The following is a 25,000-nucleotide window of genomic DNA, read 5'->3' as shown; positions in this document are numbered from 1 at the left end:
ATTTTATAGCGATTCCCTAAATATCTATTGAATGGATAAACTTTAAGCCAAAATACCATCGCTAATCGCTACGATTATTAAATATTATTATAATTAATTGTTCACTTTCCATTCCAAGTTCAACCTGTACTAATTACAATTTGACTATCGCAGTGTGATTGTGACAATTACAGACATATGTTTAATGGTTAGAAATTATCGTGATTTCTTTATCACGGAATTAAATAACGATGTGTTCCAATGATTTTCAAATTAGATTAATTGACAATGAAAAGGTAGACTATAATTACACGATCTATCATTATTCTATGTTGAAACAAATAATTTTTTTATACAGTTTTTAAACACATTAAGTTATTACTTCATTGCATGGAATTTTTTACATTTTTATTCGTTAATATAGAAATCTAATTGTTATGAGAATTATGGAAAACATATTTATGCATATACATTGCAGGGCAAAGGACTTTTTGCTACTCGTTCATTTAAAGATGGAGATACGATCTTAGAAGAGAAACCTATAATTTGTTGTCAATTTTCATGGAATTTAGAGTACGGATATCTGGCTTGTGACAATTGTTTAAAACCATTAGAAACTGCTGAAGAAAACGTACACAGATTGACTGGAAATTCAACGATTATTTTACCGCATCCCGAATGCTGCGAGACAAAAAAGGACTTAATTACGGAATGCCCTGAATGTGGCACGAAATACTGTAGCGTTGAATGTAAAAATGAAGCTTATTTAAGGTAGTGTTAAAATTTCACAAGTCTATTGTTAACATTAATCGATAAGTATAATTACGAGAAGTAATATGAAATTTTAGATATCATAATACAATATGTTTGCGAACGAGAGAAAAGAATGAGTCTCATCCTTTGGTGCATTTAATTGAAGCATGGAAGCAAATGCATTATCCACCAGAATCAGCAACTGTAATGTTATTAGTAAAAATGGTAGCTCTTGTTAATCAAGCCAGCAACAAAGAGGAAATGCTGTCAACTTTTTCCCAATTTTGTCATCGCACAGTTAATGATACATATGAAATAGCGCATAAACTATTGGGTGAAAAATTTATTGGTCAAATTGATGTACTCAGGCAGATGATGCAAAAAGCTGTAAATACGGAATTTACAGAACATGTATGTAACCACACAAGTAAAATTAGAACAATGTTAATCCCCAAAATAAATTATTTAAATTTTGATTTAGTGGTTTACACCAGAGGGTTTTAAAAGTCTATTAGCTTTAGTTGGAACAAACGGTCAAGGCATCGGAACTAGTGCTTTTAGCCGTTGGGTAAAGAATGTATCTGCTTTAGAATTACCAAGGGATGAAAGAATTCAGGTTGACAAACTAATAGATCGAATTTACGATGATATGGAAGAAGGTAAGCTAGTAATACCAAGAATAAATCGTGATTGAATAATTATGTAAAATTTTGTTGTACTACTAATTTGGTCCTTTTTAGCGGTGGCTTTCTTCTTAAACAATGAAGGTTCTGGTCTTTATGTACTTCAGTCTTCGGTGAATCACAGTTGTGTACCAAATGCAAGTGTAGAATTCCCTTACTCAAACAATGTATTGGTTTTAAAAGCAATTCGTAATATCGAACCTGAAGAGGAAATATGTATAAGTTATCTTGATGAATGTTTGCTGGAAAGGAGTAGGCATTCTCGTCAAAAAACTTTAAGTTCTTTATATTTATTTCGTTGCTATTGTAATAAGTGTTTATCGCAAGTTGACGACCCTGATGTAACATCGGAAGATGAAATAGACGATGAAATGTCCAGCTGAAAATATGAATTTTTATAATATACACACCTAGAAATAAATTTGTTAACATTCATACATGTCACTATTTATGCGCGCAAAGTTCAATTTACCTTCATTTATACCATACTTGATGCAATTGTATTATTAAATTATAATATTACTGTTTAAATGTATTAAACAATCACCTATGAATATTCTGAACACAATTCTTAACAACAAAAGATTCACCATACTATTACAACAAATAATTATAGATATTTGCTACTTAGTATAAATGTTTTATATTTCATGCTACAGCAATGTTCCTATTCTTAATAATGATGCATTTAAAGTTTAATTTTGAGAATGCTTATGTAATTAATATCAAATAAATTGTATGTAAGAATTTAGTAAAGTAGATACACGCCTATAATTTTAGTGTTTTTAACAAATTCTTAATACAATATTTCTTTCACGTTTTGTTACTATTTTTCATTACTCCAAAAATTGATAATAAATACACAACGCAATTGGAATTTTACATTTATATGCAATTATAATTTGGACCCATATTTTTATTTTACATATATTGTATATATGTTAACAATTCTATATATATATAATTTATCTATGGAACTAACGAAACTTGAGAATTAATTTTATTTAAAAATACTATAAATAACTAATTATTTGCTAATAATATAATCTAAACATGCATAATCATTTCTATTTTGTCAATTAATAAAATTAATAATGTATCAAAGTAAAGCATAAATGCACAAACTCTGTATCACGGTAACATCCTACCGATTTGTCACTTAAAATAAATAAAATTATACAAATTCTTAAAATAATAAATAAACTTTAGTCCTACTAATTTATATCTGCATTAACATTCTTTAAGCGTGAACTCATTTTTTCCTGAAATTATTAGATTTGATATGTACTCAGGTACAGGTGTAAGAAGTATTCGTCGTTCTATCACTTGTGACAAACACGTGGCAATATTTTTACTATGATATTTCCATCTGAAACATAAAGTAAAAATTCTAATAAAACCACAGAATCACCAATGTTTTAATTTTACGCATACTTACTTAACATGCAAGGTCTGGTCTGGTAATTTTTCTGCCATTTCTTCGTGATATAAAGGTAAACTAGGTCCTTGTACAGCAAGCACCTCTAAAATTGGTGAATTATCGCCAAAACATTCCTTAGCATATGCGCGTCGTTGCTTTTGTTGAGTAAAATTTATACCTGTTGGCCTAAAGAATATATATAAATGTAACATACATACATATGTGCATGTTTACAAGTATTTTATTTAAAAAAAATATTTTTGAAAAGGCAATAATAATAAAATGAAATTACTTCTTCTCAGGACTAGTTTCTTTGAACTGTAGAATTTTTGTAACGCTTTCAGGATCTAGTGCTTTTTCTTTCTTTTTCCAACATAATTCACTTAATGATTTAAGATCTCTACCACTGAGATCAAATCTTTTAACTTTACAATTTTTAGAGTTTACACTCTTGACTATCACATCCAAAATATCAGATGGAATACGTTTTAGCGTAGAAAAGAAATACTTCTGTCCCATAAATAAAGCTAAGTAAAATATAATTGCTTTTTTTCTTTTTCTTTCTTCCACTAAAGATACATATGTAATATTATTGTGTGTATATACTTTTACATTAATATTTATATTTAACTCATTAAAATAATCCTGCATATTATTCTTAATTTGTCTGCTTAAATAATACTTAGCGGAACTATGGCATATTAAAGTATAACCATACCATATTCTTTTGTTACTATGCCAACCTATATCTGAAATATACAAATTTATTATCAATCTATGATATAAAAAAAAACTGTAATACTATATGTACATATATATATATACATTACCAATTAAGCGTAGTGCTGTTAAACGATTCTTTAAATTTGTTATTCCAAGATTTGATTCCTGACGTAGCAAAGACAAAATATATGTAATATATAATAAATAACATACAAATATATATATTGAGTTATATATATATATATATATATATATATATATATATATATATATATATAACACTCACATTTATGAATACTTTTAACAGGAGCGCTGCATTAACCGACGTAAAGTTTTTATGCTGTTTAACTAATTTGCATCTTACATCATTCCATGATATCTCTGGAAAAATTGGCATTACTGATGATTCCAATTCTTCAAACCTAAATTTCTTAATAACTCGGATTATCTCTTGCTGTACAGTTGCGAGTGTTTCTGGAAGATAAAATAAGATTTGTGGTACAACTATAAAACGTTAGAATTTAAATGTAGTTCATTTGCACTTTATAACATTGAACAATTATTTAATAACTGAACGTTGAAAGGTACTAACCCATTATGCGAAGGAGAAACAATTGGAATTTAATACGATAACAGAAAGCAATTGATACACCTGCACACCGTTATTTATCATCAATATTTGAATTTGATTCATAACTTGCATATTACCACTCGTAGGGAACTTTTGCAAAAGTAAAAGTCCCACATTTTTGTACATATATAAGTTGGTGTTAGAGGGTTAACATGAGTATAACATAAGAGTATTCAATGTTTACTAACAATTATATGAATGGAGCAAATGTTCGCAATTTTCTATATGAGTATTGGACGTATTTTATCCTACTTAAGTCAAATAATGAACGTTAAATGCGTTCGCATACGAAATCTATCACCTATATTTAAAATAATTTTAATAGACCACACGTAATAAACACGATAATACCCCAGTGTATACACTGGTAATACTGACGCGTAATGCTTGGCACAACCCTCCACTACCCGAATCTGTGCGACGAACGTTACCTATCAACTTTCGCATTTCGAATTTTAAGGAAATTGAAATTCTTCCAATGCCAAAATAGAACTTAAAACATTTATTCGTCTAATCTATATCACCCATGCACTATTCTAAAATAATTTATACGAACAATTTATAAGAGAAAATATTATAAATGACTGAAAGGCATTCCTAATATTCTTATACATTCGATTCGTAAGAATGAAATAAATTCTAATCCGTGATTAGAATATTTTTTGATCAACATATATAAATAAGTTTGATGAAAAGTTAGTTATTCGTCGAAGCGATAAATTACGAAATCGAACGTTTATACATAGTGGAGTGTTAAATCTATGCTATATCTGATCTATGGCAATGCGCAGGCGCAGTAGAAGAATGCGAGATTATAAATGCAGCACTAGCTAAAGACTGTATGAAGTTGTCACGGTGCACTTGTCGCATGATGGCGCAACATGTTGTCCGCTCAAGCACACCGGCAGCTCTTTTATTACTTGTTTTCATGATATGCAATCCGGTAAACAGTAATTCAATTAGAAAAGTGGCAATATCTGATAATATTAATATAAAATCAGTGGATGTCTTAACTAGAAAAGAATCTAATACGCGAGAATACGTGCCCGTCAGCCCTGGTTTTCTGCTCGAAGTTCTTGGCACCGGCCTCGAGAATAACGTTTCGTTACGATGGTCACCTACATTCGACAGTTGTGATCTGGAAAACAAATTATCCACAATTTGGATCTCACCAAACGGCAATCGCGCGATATATAAGTTTGTCGAAGTTCCTAATTTTAAGGTTACCAGAATCTATTTTTGTCTGAAAATCGTCACCAGATTCGGTGAAACATGGACCAATCTTGGAAGCAATTTTACTATCAAATCCCCAATACCGTCAGAGTAAGTTGAATATTCAATCATTTATTTCGATCCAAGCATCGTTAGTGAAAATTCCGTTCTCTTACGAGTAACAAATATTTCTCGTACGTCATGGCACCATATTTTAAGTAGGTGAAAAATTTGACCTTACCGATGTCAAGAAACTTGCATAAAATTATAAATGTGCTATTTTCGCGATATTATATTAGAAAAATGAAACAAGTGTTTGTTTGTAACTGTTTACTTATTTGTATTTAAACATTGGTGTGTAGGCAATTTCAATTCATTGATTAGTTAAAGATTCCAAACAAATATGTAATAAATAAGTATATTCTACTCTCATTTTTATATCTTTCTATTCATATATTTAATATGCTAAAGAAATTAGTTTTATTTTAAAGTGTAATAATATGTTTTTAATAGAAATATATCGGAATGATTTATGTAAAATTTTTTACTGTCGACTCTATTAAATTTTTACTAGACATTAATTTAATCTATTTCATTGTTTTTTATTATTCTCAGAAATTACATTCGTACACGCCGTACCAATTCGTTAACCTCAGAGAATGATAACCCAACTAATTCGTTCAATCATCAAAACTTGACAGATGTATTTATCGAGGGTCTGAGAGTAGAAATATCAGATAAAGATCCTAGTTATGGAGATGATGGTATTCCAGAAATATTGGCTGGAAGCAGGACAGTTATAAGATTATTTGGTTTTGGTATAAGAGAGGGTACATTAATTACTTTCACAGATAAACAAGGCAATAGGGGTAATGTTTGCGAAAAAGTTATAAGCAATGAATTTCTAGTAAGTACTTCTACCTTTTTCTTCTACAATATATTTATACTATATATTATTCTTTTTTTTTTATGTGATTGATATAGGTGCAAAATGTAAAAAACAATACTGCGACTATCGAAGTTGTATTACCTCTTGGGTCACCATTCTTCATATGCGCAAAACAACCGCCACATAGACAGAAAAATTCAAACTTTGTATTCTACATACATCAAGGCACTGAATCATGGAATACAGTGAGTAACGAAATATAATGAACGTAGATTATTATTTGATGCTCTCATTAAAAAATTGGTTAAAAATATTTATTTACAGATACGTACATACGAAAAGTTTTTACCACTTTGGCTTAGTATTTTAATTATTCTTATGTGCCTTAGTTTCTCTGCATTATTTTCTGGTTTAAATTTGGGATTAATGGCAATGGATAGGACCGAGTTGAAAATACTTTGTAATACTGGGACAGAGAAGGTAATTATTTTCTATTGAATATATTCATTTCAATCAATACTCATGACGATTATTTAATGGTTTGTGTATTAAAGGAGAGACAGTATGCCAGAACAATACAGCCAGTGAGAAATCATGGAAATTATTTGTTATGTTCCATTTTATTCGCAAACGTTTTGGTGAATTCCATCTTTACTATTCTGTTAGATGACTTAAGCTCTGGATTAGTTGCTGTTATTTGCTCTACTCTAGCTATTGTAATCATTGGTGAAATCTCACCGCAAGTATGTATATTTATATAAAAGAAATATATTTTTTATTGAATTATAAACAATTAAATTGTTTTATATTTTCAGGCCATTTGTAGTAGGCATGGATTGTGTATTGGAGCAAAAACTATTTATGTTACAAAATTAACGATGGTAATAACGTTTCCACTGAGTTATCCTATTAGCAAGATTTTAGATTTTCTTCTTGGAGAAGAAATTGGCAATGTGTATAATCGTGAACGGCTAAAGGAACTTGTCAGGGTATGGAAAAACAAAACAAAGTGGTTGTTAATGTATTACTTTCACTTTCTATATACCTAATATAATTTTCTCTATTTGCAATTTGAAGTATGTATTATCAAACGCCTTTCCAAACTTTTTACTGTTATGAATCTTATCAGAATGAGCATGGATAGGGCAGATAATTATACTGATATCTAAATTCAATCATATGTGGGTAAGATATAGATCTACTGACGTCTGCTTCAAGTTTTTACATTCTTCAAAGTATATGTTAGATTACTTATCATTGTGAAACTTAAATAAGATAACTTTACACACTTACACTGTACTAATTTAAGCTTTGAACTTATCTTCAAAATGTATTTAATTTGATACATGTATTTGTGTATATGTACTTAAGTATATTTATGTGTACTTTACTAGAAAAAAGTAATTTATGTAATTAATATCCATTAATTGTTTACCACATTCTTCATTACTATAATCTGATTACATCATTGAAGATTTCATATCGATATAACGATGAAATCATAACTGTGTCAATGTCATTATTTCTAGGTGACAACGGGGTATAATGATTTAGAGAAGGATGAGGTGAACATTATCGCTGGAGCATTAGAATTACGAAAAAAAACTGTCGCAGATGTGATGACAAAAATCGAGGATGTATATATGTTGGATTATAATGCAATTTTAGATTTTGAAACTGTATCAGAAATTATGAAATCAGGTACATAAATTTTTTTCACATTACTTATATATAAAAAATATCAATTAATGCAACAGCTTAAACTGTTTATTATTATCAATCTTTAGGTTTTTCTCGTATACCAGTGTATGAGGGGACAAGAACAAATATCGTAACAATGCTATATATTAAAGATCTGGCATTTGTTGATCCAGATGACAACATGCCACTAAAAACATTATGTCAATTTTATCAAAATCCATGTAATTTTATTTTCGAAGACGTTACACTCGACATTATGTTCAAACAGTTTAAAGAAGGTTCGAAATGAAAATCTTGGCTCTTAATTACTTAAAAATAATTAGAAATATATAATAAAAATATCTATTTATTTTAGGTAATAAAGGTCACATGGCATTTGTTCAAAGGGTTAATAACGAAGGCGAAGGCGATCCTTTTTATGAAGTAATAGGTTTAGTTACATTAGAGGATGTCATCGAAGAATTAATTCAAGCTGAGATTATGGATGAAACTGATGTCTTTAGTAAGCCAAGATAAATATAAAATATGTTGTGCGTTTCAAACGTAACTACTTTCAATTCTTCTTATAGCGGATAACAGAACTAAACGCAGAAGACAAGCAAGGCACAAAATACAAGACTTTACCGTATTCGCAGAAAAGAAAGAGAATCAACGAATTCATATATCACCGCAATTGACACTGGCTATGTTTCAATATTTATCTACAAGTAGGAACAAATGTTTTTTGACTTTAAAAAATATTAAATTAGTACAACTCTCTTATAACACTAATATATAATCCACAGCTGTTGATGCTTTTAAGCCCGATACTATATCGGAAACTATTTTACGTCGTTTACTTAAACAAGATATTATTTATCATATCAAAGTGAAATCACGAGAAAAGGCAAGGAATGATGCAGCAGCGGTAATTTATCAACAAGGGAAGGCGGTCGACTATTTTGTTTTGATCTTAGAAGGACGGGTTGAAGTTACAGTTGGAAAAGAGAACATGATGTTCGAAAGTGGCCCATTTACGTACTTCGGGTCTCAAGCGCTTACTGTGAATGTTCCAATTGGTAATATTTATATATAAGTACAGTCTGAAATCTCAATTTCCGTAGTTTTTGAATCTATTAAGATATTCAACACATTGTATAAACTAATACTACAAATTTTTCAGCCGAATCGCCCACCAATACAAATCCTCAAACAGTAGGAAGCATACAATCGATTAACTTGGATTCCATGTTGCGGTATACATTTATTCCCGATTATACAGTGCGTGCAGTGACGGAAGTGTTTTATGTTAAAGTTAAAAGATCACTATATTTGGCTGCGAAACGAGCTACGCTTCTGGAAAGAAGTCAGAAAGATTCATTGCATGGCCAGGAACAATTTGATGACGAAGTAGAAAAGGTTAATTCTATAAAATAAACATAACATTCGATAATGATAAAAAATATCATACAAAATTGTTAACTATATGTTTTCGTGATTTTCGATTTCAGTTACTGCACTCTTTAGACGAGGATGATCGTAGTGTGCCAGAATCTCCAGTGTTACCTCTTGATAAAGAGAAAGAACATAAAAAGGAAAAAGAAAAGGAAAAGGAAAATGTACAGTCTCCTGTACACAGTGCAACTGCTCCAACTTCACCTGCTCCAGTTAGCGTTAGTCCAGTTACTCATGCGAAGTTCATTTCATCATACAGCGATCATAACGGAAAACTCAAAAACTCACCAGTAAAGGTTGCATTTTCATTCACTGTAATTTGTTCATTCCTACACTGTAAACGTAATTCTAAAAACTTACGATTTTAAACGCATATATTTCAGGCGACTGTAATTACGGTTCCCAGTCAAGGACAGCCTAAACTAGATTTAGATACAGAGATTCTTGCTCGCCAAGAACTAAATAGAGTTATATCTGCAAAGAAGTTACTGGAGGACGAAGAAAGAGCGAATCTCCTGTCTAAGCAAGAAGACTCTTAACGTTCAGAGAATAGTCGACGAAGTTTGCACTTAAACACGTCGACATTAGCGTTGCAGGTACCAAACAACGAAGAGCAGGCAAAACCTCTATGACATACAATGCTGTCGTGGCATTAGGTACTTAACAAATTACTTAAATATTTATCACAAAACAAAATGAAAGTTGATCTTGTGTATTTTAAGTTTTAAAGAGTTGGTTCGATAGCATCAAAGATACATGTACATGTCTTAATTGTACAGAGTTAGTACTCTCAGCAAAGGTTGCCAAAATTTCAGATACTCATGTGCATTCAGCTCTATTTGCAATCTACGTACATAATTTAATACGTAGTTAATATTTAAATACAAAAATTACACTCTCAAACGTCGCATTCCTATTAGGGCACTGTTTCACAAACCATCGTTTTCTTTTCCTCTTTTTAAATATCATTTCACATCGAAGGAGTAGAACAATTACTGAAAATCGTGTAATTCTCTTTTTCTATTAATTATAGCCAAATGCACCGGTCGTTTTCAACGATTCTTCTTGAACACTTGTAAATATCACTTTTCCATGCATTTTTTGAAAAGAACGCTTATGAAATACGCATTTCATTTATGCCAGTGAAATATTTGCATGACATTTGTGATGACTGTACATAAACAGTTTTTGTTGTTACGTTTATACTCTACAGAACGAAGAGGATTTTTGAAAAAAAAATTAAAGACAAACTATTTAAGCTGAACGTTAATACCAGTTGTATCGTCTTACTATTTGTAGGTACCGTAGAAATGAAGAAGAATGCGTGTGAACTACAATTAGATTTTATAAATTTTTTAGATTAAAAGAATTTGTTCAGGAACGTACTCGACCAAGAACAAAGATAATATGTTAACATAATAGAAAAGGGAGCATTTAAAGGAAGCGCAATTCTAAAGGAATACATTATTCAACATATTCTCCAAGCATACAAGGGTTTTTTTTGAGAATTATATCTTTCTTCGGTTACTTCATATGTTTGTTGCATCATATTCCTTGTATGAGTGTGAATAGTGTAAATAGAAGAAACAAGTTGTTTCCATTTGTAATGAATTATAAGATTCTCGGTATATATATATACACACACACACACATACATATACCTACATATATATTTTATTCAGTGCCTTAAAAAAAGTTCATAAACTCTGTTTAATCGCGTGTAATGAAATGCATTTTAATAGTAAATCAATAGATATAATTTTTCTAGCGAATTAGTACCATTATGTTCATTTGAATTCATTTACTACGGTAATATGCAATTAGTTCAAATAACTTCGGTTCAAAGTAGAAATTGTTCATTTTCTCATAAATATTCATACTCGTAGAATAGTTACATATTTAGCAGAGAAAAGAAAAAGAAAAAAGGGTTGAGTGATAAAACAACGGTACAATCCCCGTAGAGGAATCGTGAATTTCAAAAGTTCGATATTTTAATAATATACGCCTAATATGTATCTGCTTTTACCCTTCTCAATTGTAACAATTTTTTTATTTATATATATGTGCAAGAAAAAAAGAAAAATAGGTTGCAAATACAACTTGATATTTAACATTTGTACATATCTTAAGTTTGAAAATAGGCCGACAGTTTGAAATAGTATTTTAAGAATAGAAAATTTCTGAATTTAAAGCATCCCTAATAAAAAGATAATAATTATGTAATAAGTCGAACCTGCAAATAGTGGAATACTTAAAAAAGAACTTATTATCAATTTTCTTTATGGAAAGCACTTAAACTTGAGTGATATAGACAACAAGTTTACTGTATAGAATGAATAGACAGCGAAGTAACTTACAATCTTTGAATCATCGCGGCTTACCGTTATTCCTTTTTAAAGTTTAATAGATAGACTATTACTGCCATATTTTTTATACTCATAGATGTTATTTCAATGCTTGTTTTAAACAGTTTTCGTAAGATACTGTGAGAATTTAAAAATAATAGGTACCGTTAGTTATAGGTATCAATTATTTGAAAAACTGAACGATACGATACAATTTCGCATTGTGAGAATCAACTCGCGTACTTATATTCATTGCAAAATGCATTATTCATTTTAGCGTAGTGCAAACTGTACAAAGTCGTTCAGATTTTATTTTTTATATAAATATATATTTATTGTTTAAAAAATTTTATGTAAACGTATATATATGTTTGCACATTTCAGGCAATTTTGTGGAATGTTTTTCGTAAATAGAAATATATAATATATCTTTAAAATATTCGTACTAACATATTGTTATACAGTTAACGTTAACGTAGGTATTGAGAAATCATTTATGATTTTAAATTGCAATAGGTGGACGATACAATGTCCTGTATCGTGTAGCATTTATTGTTCTTTTATCGGCTTTTTGTTGCTTCTACTTTTCCCCTCGGTTCAGAACAAACATCACACGTAACTGTTTTTTTACATACCATTTAGGCATTATACATTCTTTCTAGCGACAAATTAAAGTACTTATATTTATATTTATATATAGTTTTTCATATGGAAATTATAGATGTTACTAACACAGTCTGTTTATATAAATTCATAACAATAGTAAACTGTCTTTACGATTAAAATTGTATCTTGCGATAGAGATATAAATAATATCAACGGGGCATGAACAGTGAAAAGGAGAAAAATGTTCTTTTCGCGCGTTACATTTGTAAAATGACTTGTAGTCATTAATTAACATTAATATCGTGTGATAGTGTGCCTATAAATAAATATAAACGTATACTGCTTACATTGCAACACTTTTATAAATAATAGTAAATTTCGCTAAGATCAGATCTAGAAAATTATCATTTTATCTTCGCCATATCTTAGTGAATCGAAATTTTTTTTCAAACCAGGCAGTACTGATAATAAACCAATACTCTTCCCACTGACGTTAATAGTAGGCAAACTATTGCACATACTTTCAGCAACATTGTATAATCTGTATTGTGTAATTATAGAATCGATGTATGTCGATAAAAATGTATATTCCAAGAAAAAGTGAACAGTCAAACATTTGTCAACATACTATTATGCACAAAATAAAGATACAATTTCGTTTTCAAACGTGTAGTTTTGCTGATGTTAAGAAACTAAGAGGATTCTACAAGTTCAACCCTTTCAACGATGCGGACCTATATGTCGAGACAAGATCACTTATACATGTTGAAAAACGTACGTTAATATTATTATTTCTTCGTGAAAATTAATTCTTTTAATAACGTACAGTAATTTTACCAGCTGAAAACCCTTTTGAATTGGCTGCGTGGAACACGATGCGCTGTAGACAGAACGGTGCACGACAGTTGCGTCGTACGGACAGTTAGCGGGCAACATTTAGAGACGTTAGATGTGCTTATTATTTCTCAAGTTTATAATTACAATTCACGTTTATACACATTTATGGAAAATAATTCTCGCAGGTATTAATCATTTCTTTCTTTCATCTTTCCTTCCTTCGTTCTTTCATCCTGGCGTGACAGGTAAATTCGTTTGAAAATTTCTTCAGATTTCAAATTCGTAATAGTATTACGGTTGCATGTTTAATATCGAAACGACTTTTTTTCAATTGTGAATGATTAATGTATGTGGAAATTATTGTTCTTTATACACTCTCTGAAATTTGTACTCCTTTGTAGGAGAAAATGAAATTAAAACAATGTATCTCTTCTTATACTTATTACGGCCAATTTTTCATTCTGTTCCAGGTGCATTCGCGCAGCAGTTCTAAAGTATGAAGAATAACCAGAAATAGAATTAAGTAATTGAATAGAAATAGTTACAGAAACCACATTTCTAGTTTAAAAGTTCATCTTGTCGCTGTTCAATAGAACTTATCTAATGCATGTTACATATAATATATCGATCCCTTTCTAAACTTCGTAAATTTTGTTTGAAATGATTATTTTGCTTTTTGTTTACACGATGCTATGACTTTTGACGCAACTGATTCTAATAAAACGTCACTTGATTATTTACAAGCAAATTGCATCAAGTGGCTCGTCTATTACAGATCCAATAAGTTCTATCAAGTCTGGATATCGCATCAGATGAGTAGTTAACATCGAACAAAACCTTCTGAAATGCAAGATGTTCCTACAAAAGGATTTCTTTTGGAGAACGAATAAAAATGTGAACTACGAGGAATATACAACCGAGAAGTTGGATTAATCTGAAAGCGATAGAAAAATGAATTCGTCTTATCTCTGGGGTGAAGATGAAGAATGGGGAGCACGATACTATTTTACGTATTATAGCCAATTTGAGGAACGAAGAGGAATTAGCACGATTATTGAAGTGAGTTTTTCGACTTAACTTCAATCTAAAATCGATCGTTCAGAATTTCAAAGTACGTTGCGGGTGCAGCAGTTAATTAATTGGTAGTAGCATCACTTGAAAGTTTGTGTCTCATTAGCGAGACGCCAGCACGTGCCATTTTTCGCCCTCCTAGATGTGCTTGCATAGTAGTTCTGAAGTGGCAAGAATAATTATTATTATAATTAAAGGTAAACGACACGATATGTGCAGGTGGTGGTATTGGCAATCAGCTTCATTTTAGCTATCGGCGGCAACTTGGGAATGGCTGGCTGTATACTGAGGTATAAAGAACTGAGAACGCCGACGAACATGTGCCTGGTGAACTTAGCAGCGGCGGATCTCTTATTTACAGTCGGTGTACCAGCGGTTGCTTATACCAGATACACGCAATCTTGGCGCCTGGGAGAAACGATTTGCAAATTACTACCTTATACTCAGGTAGAATCATTCATCGGAATTTTTTCTGTACATTTTAATTCCAAACGATCGATTCTCATTTTGCAGTGGTCAATTAATTAACATTAACCATGGCTGTCTTAATTAAATATAAAAACAAAATCCTCTCTGTTTATAATACGCGATAACAAGGTAAGTTATTGTCATTTAAGAGACCTTTACTCCTCGCGGATCAGAGTCAGGCTAGTATGTAATCAGCCACGAAGGATGTACTTATAAATAAACCGTTACTCTTAATTATCTACCTGTTGACCGATCAATTCTCCTTTGCGAATATAAAAATAAAATGTACGCAGAGGATGTTGCTAAAAGTATGATTTAAATGCGTCTATATAAATATTCGCGGCAACATGAATTTCTTAAATGAAACCATATTCTTTTGTTATTAGATCTTCGACTCTCAACATATTTTCAATCGATGTATTCACATGTACATGGAGATTTACACAGTACTTTTTTATTTTTGTAGTTTGTCTGTGGCTTCGTATTATTATGGACATTGACGTTTATATCAATGGACAGGCATCGATGTTTAGCGACGGCACCATACAGAAGCGCCTTAACAGGAGTCAAAGTATTAACCATTAGTCTTTTCACTTGGATCATTGCAGTCCTCGTTTTTCTACCGCTTGTATTTTGGTTTAAACAAAAGGTTGGCAAAATGATGACAACTACGCGATAAAAATACTCTATACTAATATTCGGTATACCTTGTTATAGGAGATTGCTGACGATTCAACGATATGCACTTTGATTTTCCCAAGAAACAAAGTTGTGAACATTTCGCTATGTTACACGATACCAATAATCGTTTCTGCTTGTCTTTTACCAATGACTCTTTTGGTGTATCACTACCAACGAATTTTTCAGAAAATTCTCGACACACGAAGTACGTGGGCTGTCCCGTGCGTGCCGCAAGTAATTCATTTCTATAATTTCTATGATATAATTTTATCACTATTGAGACTTCCGGGTGTATCCGTTTAATATATTAACTTCTACTAAAAAATCTCAACAGTGATAACTTTGCGATACGACATATTAACTGTTGCACAATATGAAAATATGTACAGAGTTTAGAAAATAATAGTGGTGATGGCGGAGGCAGCGGCAACGCAACAGGTAGAAGAGATTCGGAGCTATCGATAGTAGGAACATTACTACCTTGGGCTGGAAGAAAACTATCCGGAGCATCACTATCTAGTCGAAGAGGACGCACTGGTAGTCTTTCTCAACAGGAAGAAACACGATTATACAAACATCTTCGAGTTGTACGAATATTGCTGCTGAACGTGATTGCTGTACTAGTTATGTGGCTTCCAATCACTATCGTGATGTTATTGATTTATATTGATGGCAAAAGACCTAACGAAGATACCGATTTCTTTCTGAGATCGCATCATTTCGTTTGGAGTGTGATCGTCGCACAATTGAACACTATAGTTAATCCTCTTCTCTATGGTGTACTTTCGGAAAACTTTCGAGTAGTTTGTTTTACGAAGCAGTGGAAACGAAGGAGGCACAATAATAGTTCTAAATACGCAGAACACGCAGGATTGAAGAAAAGCTCGAAATCGTTGCAAGCATTTCAAAATCGTTTGGAAACAATTGGAACTCCTAAACACTTAAGAAGCTCATTTAAACATTCGAAGAAATATTCTAACTGTAACATAGTAGGTAGTATCGACGAAGTATCAAATTCGGAAAAATTGTGATATACTTATCGCATCATCGAATATCAGTATACATAGTTTATAATTGAAAAATGCATTCGTATCGAAAGAAACACTTGCAAATAGCATTAAGGTGGTCAACATTCATTTAATTCATAAGTAAATTTAATGTACCCATCTTCTCTAAATTATTATTTATTAGATGTATACTTATTTGTGAATATTATATTTACATCGAATAACCATAACGTTTTAGTCAATCTTTGTCGGCATAAACAATTTGTCGGTTCACGTTTTATGTTTAGCTTAAAATATCACTAAATTTTCTCCTCGCGTTTCTTTTGATATCAGATAATTCTTTCATATTAACATTTCCTTTGGTTATAAAAGCTTGAAGCTTATCAATTTTAGAACTGATAAAGTCAGAATTGGATTTTAGTTTTTTTCTTTTATTTTGTTCCTGATAAGAATCGATTACGTAATTTTTTATAAGTAACCAAGGATTCCTTTCGTTTTTAAAAACTATTAAATCTACTGCGATTTCCGTAACATTCTCCGTTACATATTCAGGTATATGTATGTCGACTACGGTCTCCTGGTCTTTTATTTTTTTCGCGCAAAGCAGATGTCGGTATTGCGATTTTACGTTAACTACGATCTGACTGTTTTTTGGTCGCGCATCTTGAAAATTTGCTGATAGAAAGAGTTGATTAGCTATTCTATTTATCATTATTTTAGGAGATAATCGTATCCTTTGCTTATGAGCATATAAATTTATTCTTTTTAGTTTGTCTTCTTCTTTTATTAATGTTTTATTTAAGAAATGCAGTTCTTGAGTTAATCTGTGTATTTCATCCATTATAAGCATAGCACCTTTTAACATGTTAGAATGAAGATTAATGAAAGTATCACACTCCATTGATAATGCTCTTTCTATCGTGTTTGTAGAAATTTCTACTAATTCTTTATCTACTGTCAAACCTAAGATTGTCTTGGAATCACAAAATTGTAAGGAAAGATAACTTTTGCCTCCGACTCTTATTTTTTGAATATCATCAATTGATAATTGTTTTTTTGCATAATACAATGTAAATTTGTACAAAAATACAATCCACAATGTCTCTTCTGAAGATTGACTAAAACCAGCACAAACAGCTTGTGTCTGTGTACCTAAACAAACTGTTTCGAAACTAAGCATATTGTCTTTTGAATACATTATAATAATAACATCTGTATTAGTAAGAAGAAATAATCCAGCAGTCTTTGAATATTTTTGTATAGGCATTATGTCCTTAATAGTATAAACACTGCTGTATATTATTTGCACAGTCTCGTTTACTAATGTTAGAAGTTTCAGCCCATCGCCAATTATACATAAATTTTTAATATTAGAATCATTGTTCGTTAGGACTTTCAGAAAATCATTTGCGATATTATCCACATTTAATGGATAAATGCACAATTGCGTAGAATCAATTTCCTTGACTGAAAGTTGAAACAACAGTTTATTTACTTTTGTTTCTTTATCATCCAAATAGAGATACCCAGCTCTTGGTTTTAATACTTTGTAAAAAGCAGTACCCATTCCAATGGCACTTTTACTTAGGATCGCAAATTCTCGATTTCTCATAACTTTGTATATGCCATGTGGGATGCAAATTAAAAAGATTCGATCATCAAAACATTGTATAGTTTTTATCGGAGCTGGTGTTATCAAAACCTGAAGAGTTCCATAATTGCTATCTGTGTACGGAAATATTACAAGTTTATTCTGATCCCAACAAAAACAGGTTCTCTCGCCATAAAATGTATAAACAGTGAAATTTTTCGGTGAAAAGGATTCATCCGTTGTCGCTATTACTTTATCACAGTCCATGATATTTACTTTATACAATGATTACTTTTACTCGTGAATATATATCTCGTGGCAAACATATGTTCCAAATTTCTTATACTTTTTATATATACATACATGTGTGTATATTCGTATCGTAAAAATAATGAGATAAATAAAGGTAACAGTTGAGTTAGGTTAACTTTAACCAGAGACGAAGCGCACCATCGTGCGACGAGTTCATTAACTAAAGTTTCCTTCTCGCATTTTAATCATTTACGCATCTAGTGCAAGTTCTAATTAGTTAGTATCTGAACAATTTTAACGTTCTCTTTTAATCTTTAAATAATTATCGCGTGCATTGAACGTGAAAATTGTGCAGCTATTATAATACCGTATATTGTCTAGAAAGTTTACTGTAAAACATGCGAAATTTCATCAGGAAACAAAATGTTTTTCACATAAAAAGATGACAAAGAATACCATTTTCTATTAAGATCTCATAGTATAATTCCCGTTTTTTATATTTACATTTAAATTTTAATAGAGATAATCAGTTTCTTCCAATTGTTAATGCAATATATCCACGTGTTCAATAGATAATGTGGAATTCAGTGACTAATGAATTTGATGAACCACACGTCAGAACTTACGCCGAGATATTAACACAAAAACAAGACGATGAAGGGTATTCAACCGCTAGTTCGGTAAAGCAGGTACACTTTTCACATATAATCAATTTTCTCATCGACAAAAAGCTCGTCAACCGTATGTGATAACTTTCTTTTCATTTTTTTTTCATAGGACTGTATAGAAAGTGATGTACTTGAAATATACAAATTAGGCAATGAACCTATTTTAACAAGACAGAAACACATTGCATTCTTAAAGAAATCTTTATACCATCTTAGCGAACCTTTTCAGGTATGATATTATTCAAATTATTTTCTTTAAAAAAATGATGACTTTATACTTTATGTATTAATTACTTTTTGTTCTTTTTTAGTATTTAGATTCTAGTAGACCATGGTTGTGTTATTGGAATCTGCATTCTCTTCAAATCTTAGGAGAACGTTTAGAATACGATGAGTATTCAAAAATTATTGGTTTTCTGGCTAAATGTCAGTCACCGGAAGGTGGGTTTGGAGGAGGTCCTGGACAACATCCTCATTTGGCCTCTACATACGCAGCAATAAATGCATTATGCACTATTGGTACTCCTCAAGCGTATCAAGTAATCGATAGGTACGCTGCATATACGTAATTGTAGGGAAGAAATAAGATTTGATGTTATTAAATCTACATACATGTTTCAGGAAAGGGCTTAAACAATTTTTAGCATCTTTGCATGGAGAGGATGGTTCTTTTCGTCTGCACAAAGATGGAGAAACAGATATCAGGGGAATATATTGCGCCCTTTCTGTAGCAAAATTAACAAATGTGTACACCCCTGAACTATTCAAAGAATGCGAAAGTTGGATAGCTAGATGCCAAACGTGGGAAGGTGGTTTCGGTGGTTCTCCCGGCATGGAAGCTCACGGCGGATATGCATTTTGTGGATTAGCAGCACTCGTGCTTCTCGGAAAACCTCATTTCTGTTGCTTGAAATCATTTTTGGTATTCAGAATAAGATCATGATTTTTGCTAATACTTGTAAGTCAGAAAATTTATTCGTATGCATGTGATTTCAGAGGTGGGCAGTAAACAGACAAATGCGCCTAGAGGGTGGATTCCAAGGGCGTACAGGCAAACTAGTAGATGGTTGTTATTCGTTTTGGCAAGGTGGAGCCTTCCCATTGATTCATACAATTTTAACTATGCAAAATAAAGTATTTAATTCCGCATATTGGTTGTTCAATCAAGAAGCCTTACAAGAGTATTTATTAATCTGTTGCCAACATCCTCGTGGTAGCCTCTTGGACAAACCTGGAAAGTATGATAGAATAATACTGTTGTAATACTATAAGAGAACAACATTTCTTTTTCCTTGGTCTTATCATATTTTTATCAAGTATATGGGAATTATATGATTTATTTAAAAGTGCCATCTTACAAATTGTATTTATTTCAGAATTCAAGATGTGTATCATACTTGTTACGCGCTTAGCGGGCTAACGGTTGCACAACATTCACCAAAGCCATCGATTATTGGATCGACAAACTTAAATGTTGTGAAATTAATTCATCCTCTGTATAATTTAGAAGATTCTTGTGCAACTAATGCATTGAAATATTTTAGTACACTGCCGATACCTGACTGAATATATGTTTAACATTTAAAGTATAACGATAGAATAATATGTTTTTGTTTCGTTTCTGTGAAAAGTTCAAAAACAAATTCTATTTCACCTCGTGTTAAAATTGACCAACAGAGAATGTAAATATAAGATTATTTAATAATGAGAGTAATAATAATTACGACTCGCCATATCGATGACGTTTTAGTCTCAATACTTCTTCACCTTAACCTCGTGCATTTTCTAAAAAAAATCTTCGAACGTACAATATACGAAGTATCTGCTGTTGGTATTCTATGTCTCCACGAAAATTATTCGCTAATAGACTAAAACTAAAGGTTAGAAACAAATGTGTTTCAATAAAATTTGCAACCAAATTCACGTGACGTTATAGAAATTGTTGTTGAAACAGAGGGCTATAAATATTACTTTTATATACTGAAAGGTTAATATACAAATGATCTTTAAAGTACTGCGCGTATTTAATAAAAGGTGCGAGCGACACATTGTGAAATGGTGCAACACGAGTATAAATCGTGCAAAGGACACGTTATGTAAAGAAATCATCGTAAAATCTGCAAAAAATAGTGTCATTATTTGAACATCGTAGAAAACGAATTCTATTCGAAATAAGTATCCTCTCTGTGTGCGTTAAAGCGTAGGAGAAAAGTGTATCGCAAATCATTTTGACAATCGTTCTGAATCAGAGGGAAGAGGTTATGGCGAAACACTTGGTACAAATAATTGTAATGGGAACGCAAGTCGTTGTGAAAGCATTCGCACGAGCGTTACGACAAGAAATAGCAGCTAGCCAAGCAGCAGCACGTAAAACAGGCGGTGGAACACGAGGTACTCAACATGTTGCAGCCAATTACAAGACTGGACTTTCATTAGAAGAAGCACTGCAAATTTTGAACGTTGACCGAGTAGATCAATTAGAAGCTATCGAACGTAATTATAAGTATCTCATGGAAGCTAATGACAGATCGAAAGGTGGTTCTTTTTATATTCAGTCCAAAATTGTACGTGCTAAGGAACGTATCGACGAAGAATTAAAGAACATGAAAGTTCCACCTCCAAAGACAGATTTCACGCAACGAGAAACTTATAAACAATCTTAATACATTCTTGTATAGTATAAATTTAATTCGCATACTTTTGAAGTCTGTATATATGTCGAATTATATTGTAATTATAAATAAAATAGTATGAGACATTGAATCATATCCTATTACTGGTCAAAGTATCGAAATAAGTTGAAGTAATCGATCTCACTAGCAAGTACAAGGTAGGAAATGAAAAGCATCGTTAGATCTTGTGTATATGTTTGTATTTGTACATATATAAATAATATATGTATATACATGTATATATAAATATACGCACGTGAGGAAGATACAGATTTATACAACAGTCTTTTAATACAAGTACTCGCTCTTATACGAGTCCTTTCAGGTACATAATATTTAAAATTCAGCATGCCAAACCAGCTACCTTCGCATCTTGCGGTTCAATTCTGTTCTGTAATTGGCGAATAGTTAACCTTTCTTGATTGTGAGAAACAGACCACAGATTCGGTAGATATTTTGGCTTCATAGTCAATAGAAAATGTTCCCTCCACATACGCTCTAATTCTACTAATCCCCCTTCCCCTTTTTGAAAATGCTGAACAACCTGGAAAACATAATTTATTAGAACTTCCTGCGTAACTGGAGGACTCCAAGCGTGCACAGATTTCCCTCAAACTTTAACACGATCTGTATATATATGCTTGTACCTTTAAACCGTGAGGCTGACATTTAGATTGATCACAATTAGGCACCGAATTCATAGCAGTTTTTAATTCTTTGTTTAACACATCAAGTAGAATCGGTGTCACTTGCTGCTTGTTCGTACATTCCAAAATATAATGTTCCAATTCCTTGCGTCGTGCATCGGGTAAAGTTGTTCTCTTTCTTAGCGCTTTAACAGCTGAATGTAGTTTTCTCCAGTTATTCATATATTTATTACGCACATGCGTTAGTGGACCAGCAAGAGGCGCATCGCACATGTCTGCCAGCTTTCTTCTGAGCTGTAGATCATGGCAATTACTTATCTCGTGACAGGATGGACATAATAATAATATATCGTGCGACTGATGAGCTTTCATCACCACTGGAAAATATTTGCTGCTTCATTAGTATCCCTTTCTATTATGTGTATCCGAAATTGTACTTCAAATATGCAACTTACATGGAAAATATTTACGGTACTCTCGAGGTACAACATTCTTCCTAATAAATTTATCCGATGTTCCACAGACCACGCATTGATTGACTTTAACTTGAGCATAATACTGTCCGACTTCTCCCAAAGCACGACCAGAGGGCTCAAACTTTAGCCTCACGGTAAACGGTTCTTCTTCGATTACATCTCCCAATTGTTTCGAAACATACCATTCCGCTTTCTTACGATCACACGTACACAATGTTTCTCCATCCGGTGCTTGTAAATAACAATTATGATATAATGGTTTATTTCTCGTAGGTATACTAGTTTTACGTATAATATTGTTATTCCGATTTAAATTTCTGGCAATTTTGTCGAAATTATTGTTCTTAGTGTTTTTTTTATTAATAATCATCTGCGTTTCTTGAACTTTGAACCTAAAATGTAAGATATCGAAACTACAGTTTGTACATATTAAAATAGCGATGATAAGAAACTATTTTTCGATATATAATACTTGTTAGTACCTCGTATCAATTACACCACTGGGTAAAGTATGAAATTGCGTATTTACATTCTTATTACATACACTTTTTATATAATTTACCAAGCTTTCCCATAGAGAATACTTTTCTTTTATTCTCTGCACGATCTGTAAACGAAATATTTATCTCTCACTATGCATCCACCTTTTTCAGATTATTATACAGTTTATAGCGTACATATTTTTGTTCTACCTGGTCATAAATAAGAACAGACGCGATTGCATCACAAGCAGCGTACGCTACTTGTTCGTCAGTAAGCGTGCCAGCGTTCCAGTTGCTACACCTTACTTCTATTAATTTATCCATTTCCAAGCCTAGATACTGTAAACTCATTCCGGCTAAACTTTTCAGTGTAGTTAAATTCGCACGATCCGCCAATGTCCTTAGATCAACTGTACCGCAAACATTGCATCCGTAATCTGCTACTATTTTTTGCCCATCCTCGTACGAAGCGACGCCAACTTTAAGAATACGTTTATTTGCTAACAATTCCTGAAACAGACGGATGCTTATTATATAACGTTTAACTGAAACATGGATGTCTATAATAAATGTTACTTACTTTTAATTGTTCAGGAATATATCCAATTTTGCCAATGCGAAAGAGTCCGCATACTCCATTAAAGGTAGCAAGTTGTAACAAAGAAACAGGTCCTTCGTTAACCCACTCGCAATCGAAGCCCAATATGTCATTGGTTAAATTGCTTGAACATAAAATATAACGATTGGAAAGGAAATTTCTTCGCCAGATGAAATTGTTACGAACAGCGACATAGCTATTAGAAAAAAGGCGTGTATATCAACAGAAGTAACGTCCCGAGCATTTCTGCTGAAACGATGCAAAACAAAAAAAAGTATAAACACACAGGTAATGAACTTACCAGCGAATACGCTGAATGGCGTAATCACATTTCTCCGGGGTATCGGCCAAAATGATTTTATCTAGCGCGATTCTAAGATCTTTCTTCCTATCGTCCCTTTGCTTGCAACTTTTACTCTTTATAGTTTGACAAAGATGTTTAACGGTTTGAAAGACATTCCTACGATATTTAGAGGCCAAAAGTACAAGGCCGACAGTTACACATACGAGAAACATGTTGTTGTTTCTTACAGGCTGCATTAATTTACAAACAGAAATTTGTTAATCCTCCGAACAATTAGAATTAGCTATTATTATGTACAATTTGTTTCCTTTCTACTTTCCAACTACTTGCTGATACGTATATATTTACAACAATATATTTCAATTGGACATATAAATATTTACACGAACGATTAACGATTAAACGTGTTAAATACATAAATTAATGAAATTTATCGTTAGGTTGAAGTATAAGAGGTATAGATCGATCGATCGTAACAAAAAAAGCCGGTATTCGAAGAGCAACGCAGGTGAAGGGTTCAGCAAAATGTATGCTCGAATTATTAAATTATGTAAAGTATTTGAGTAAATGCACGAAACGTACATCACGAACTTAAATTACGGAAATAAGTTAGTAACCGAACGAGGTTCAAGAAAATCCGTATCTACCGAGATACGGCCGATGTACGCGGTTACGGCTATCACGCAAAACTGCAACATATTTACTATTGCTATATCTTACTACTATATACTTCTCACTCTTATCACGCTCGACCGTCCCTTATTTTCATTGGTTCAAATAATTCTCTGCAAATCGTACATTTACTTCGATACTATCCGTCTATCGATACCATTTATCATGTTATTGTTTAGTCGTTGATGTTTATTAATG

General features: G+C 32.0%; 8 protein-coding genes across 15 annotated transcripts; 5 read left to right on the top strand and 3 right to left on the bottom strand.

The window, feature by feature from the left end:
• Positions 1-133: 133 nt before the first annotated feature.
• On the top strand, positions 134-1,859 carry Smyd5 (SET and MYND domain containing, class 5). The gene is made up of 5 exons (XM_076903053.1): positions 134-275; positions 458-750; positions 828-1,143; positions 1,214-1,391; positions 1,473-1,859. The coding sequence occupies exons 1-5, from the start codon at positions 231-233 to the stop codon at positions 1,796-1,798; spliced, it is 1,158 nt and encodes a 385-aa protein (XP_076759168.1). The 5' UTR covers positions 134-230; the 3' UTR covers positions 1,799-1,859.
• A 786-nt stretch (positions 1,860-2,645) lies between these two features.
• On the bottom strand, positions 2,646-4,513 carry LOC143427988 (uncharacterized). The gene is made up of 6 exons (XM_076902535.1): positions 4,151-4,513; positions 3,845-4,032; positions 3,666-3,723; positions 3,128-3,584; positions 2,854-3,021; positions 2,646-2,784 (listed from the first exon to the last, which is right to left on the bottom strand). Exons 1-6 carry the CDS (start codon positions 4,152-4,154, stop codon positions 2,646-2,648), a joined length of 1,014 nt encoding a protein of 337 aa, XP_076758650.1. The 5' UTR covers positions 4,155-4,513.
• Positions 4,514-5,030: 517 nt separating this feature from the next.
• On the top strand, positions 5,031-14,007 carry Uex (metal transporter uex). 5 transcript variants are annotated; one of them, XR_013102453.1, is made up of 15 exons: positions 5,031-5,512; positions 6,017-6,308; positions 6,386-6,535; positions 6,615-6,770; positions 6,845-7,033; positions 7,106-7,279; positions 7,820-7,991; positions 8,078-8,269; positions 8,347-8,493; positions 8,561-8,698; positions 8,777-9,049; positions 9,154-9,389; positions 9,482-9,721; positions 9,809-10,081; positions 13,989-14,007. XR_013102453.1 is itself a non-coding variant. In XM_076903688.1 (14 exons), exons 1-14 carry the CDS (start codon positions 5,031-5,033, stop codon positions 9,962-9,964), a joined length of 2,997 nt encoding a protein of 998 aa, XP_076759803.1. In that variant the 3' UTR covers positions 9,965-13,042. The 5 variants fall into 5 exon arrangements, 2 of the variants coding, with proteins under 2 accessions (XP_076759803.1, XP_076759804.1); XR_013102452.1 differs by lacking the exon at positions 13,989-14,007 and adding an exon at positions 10,785-13,042; XR_013102451.1 differs by lacking the exon at positions 13,989-14,007 and adding an exon at positions 10,459-13,042.
• Positions 14,008-14,127: 120 nt separating this feature from the next.
• LOC143428648 (free fatty acid receptor 4-like) lies at positions 14,128-16,566 on the top strand. 3 transcript variants are annotated; one of them, XM_076903690.1, is made up of 5 exons: positions 14,128-14,272; positions 14,504-14,731; positions 15,219-15,401; positions 15,470-15,667; positions 15,823-16,566. In XM_076903690.1, the coding sequence occupies exons 1-5, from the start codon at positions 14,165-14,167 to the stop codon at positions 16,462-16,464; spliced, it is 1,359 nt and encodes a 452-aa protein (XP_076759805.1). In that variant the 5' UTR covers positions 14,128-14,164; the 3' UTR covers positions 16,465-16,566. The 3 variants fall into 3 exon arrangements, with proteins under 3 accessions (XP_076759805.1, XP_076759807.1, XP_076759806.1); XM_076903691.1 differs by having other exon boundaries at positions 14,148-14,272; positions 14,535-14,731; XM_076903692.1 differs by lacking the exon at positions 14,504-14,731.
• Positions 16,567-16,713: 147 nt separating this feature from the next.
• On the bottom strand, positions 16,714-18,302 carry LOC143428384 (uncharacterized). Its single transcript, XM_076903199.1, has one exon. It carries the CDS (start codon positions 18,296-18,298, stop codon positions 16,724-16,726), a length of 1,575 nt encoding a protein of 524 aa, XP_076759314.1. The 5' UTR covers positions 18,299-18,302; the 3' UTR covers positions 16,714-16,723.
• Positions 18,303-18,412: 110 nt separating this feature from the next.
• Positions 18,413-20,693, top strand: Fntb (Farnesyl transferase beta subunit). 2 transcript variants are annotated; one of them, XM_076903190.1, is made up of 7 exons: positions 18,413-18,559; positions 18,856-18,972; positions 19,061-19,180; positions 19,263-19,501; positions 19,573-19,873; positions 19,948-20,189; positions 20,328-20,693. In XM_076903190.1, exons 2-7 carry the CDS (start codon positions 18,859-18,861, stop codon positions 20,515-20,517), a joined length of 1,206 nt encoding a protein of 401 aa, XP_076759305.1. In that variant the 5' UTR covers positions 18,413-18,559; positions 18,856-18,858; the 3' UTR covers positions 20,518-20,693. The 2 variants fall into 2 exon arrangements, with proteins under 2 accessions (XP_076759305.1, XP_076759306.1); XM_076903191.1 differs by lacking the exon at positions 18,413-18,559 and adding an exon at positions 18,569-18,761.
• A 187-nt stretch (positions 20,694-20,880) lies between these two features.
• On the top strand, positions 20,881-21,693 carry Blp (mitochondrial import inner membrane translocase subunit Tim16). Its single transcript, XM_076903192.1, has one exon. It carries the CDS (start codon positions 21,213-21,215, stop codon positions 21,612-21,614), a length of 402 nt encoding a protein of 133 aa, XP_076759307.1. The 5' UTR covers positions 20,881-21,212; the 3' UTR covers positions 21,615-21,693.
• A 115-nt stretch (positions 21,694-21,808) lies between these two features.
• Positions 21,809-24,406, bottom strand: Exd2 (Exonuclease 3'-5' domain-containing 2). Its single transcript, XM_076903185.1, has 7 exons — positions 24,128-24,406; positions 23,809-23,950; positions 23,439-23,738; positions 23,229-23,353; positions 22,726-23,138; positions 22,271-22,647; positions 21,809-22,167 (listed from the first exon to the last, which is right to left on the bottom strand). Exons 1-7 carry the CDS (start codon positions 24,364-24,366, stop codon positions 21,967-21,969), a joined length of 1,797 nt encoding a protein of 598 aa, XP_076759300.1. The 5' UTR covers positions 24,367-24,406; the 3' UTR covers positions 21,809-21,966.
• Between the last annotated feature and the right edge of the window lie 594 nt (positions 24,407-25,000).

This window comes from Xylocopa sonorina, chromosome 10 (assembly GCF_050948175.1).
Source record: "Xylocopa sonorina isolate GNS202 chromosome 10, iyXylSono1_principal, whole genome shotgun sequence".
Lineage (NCBI taxonomy): Eukaryota > Metazoa > Arthropoda > Insecta > Hymenoptera > Apidae > Xylocopa > Xylocopa sonorina.
Note: the sequence above shows the minus strand (reverse complement) of the source record. Positions and strands in the feature narration are given on the sequence as shown.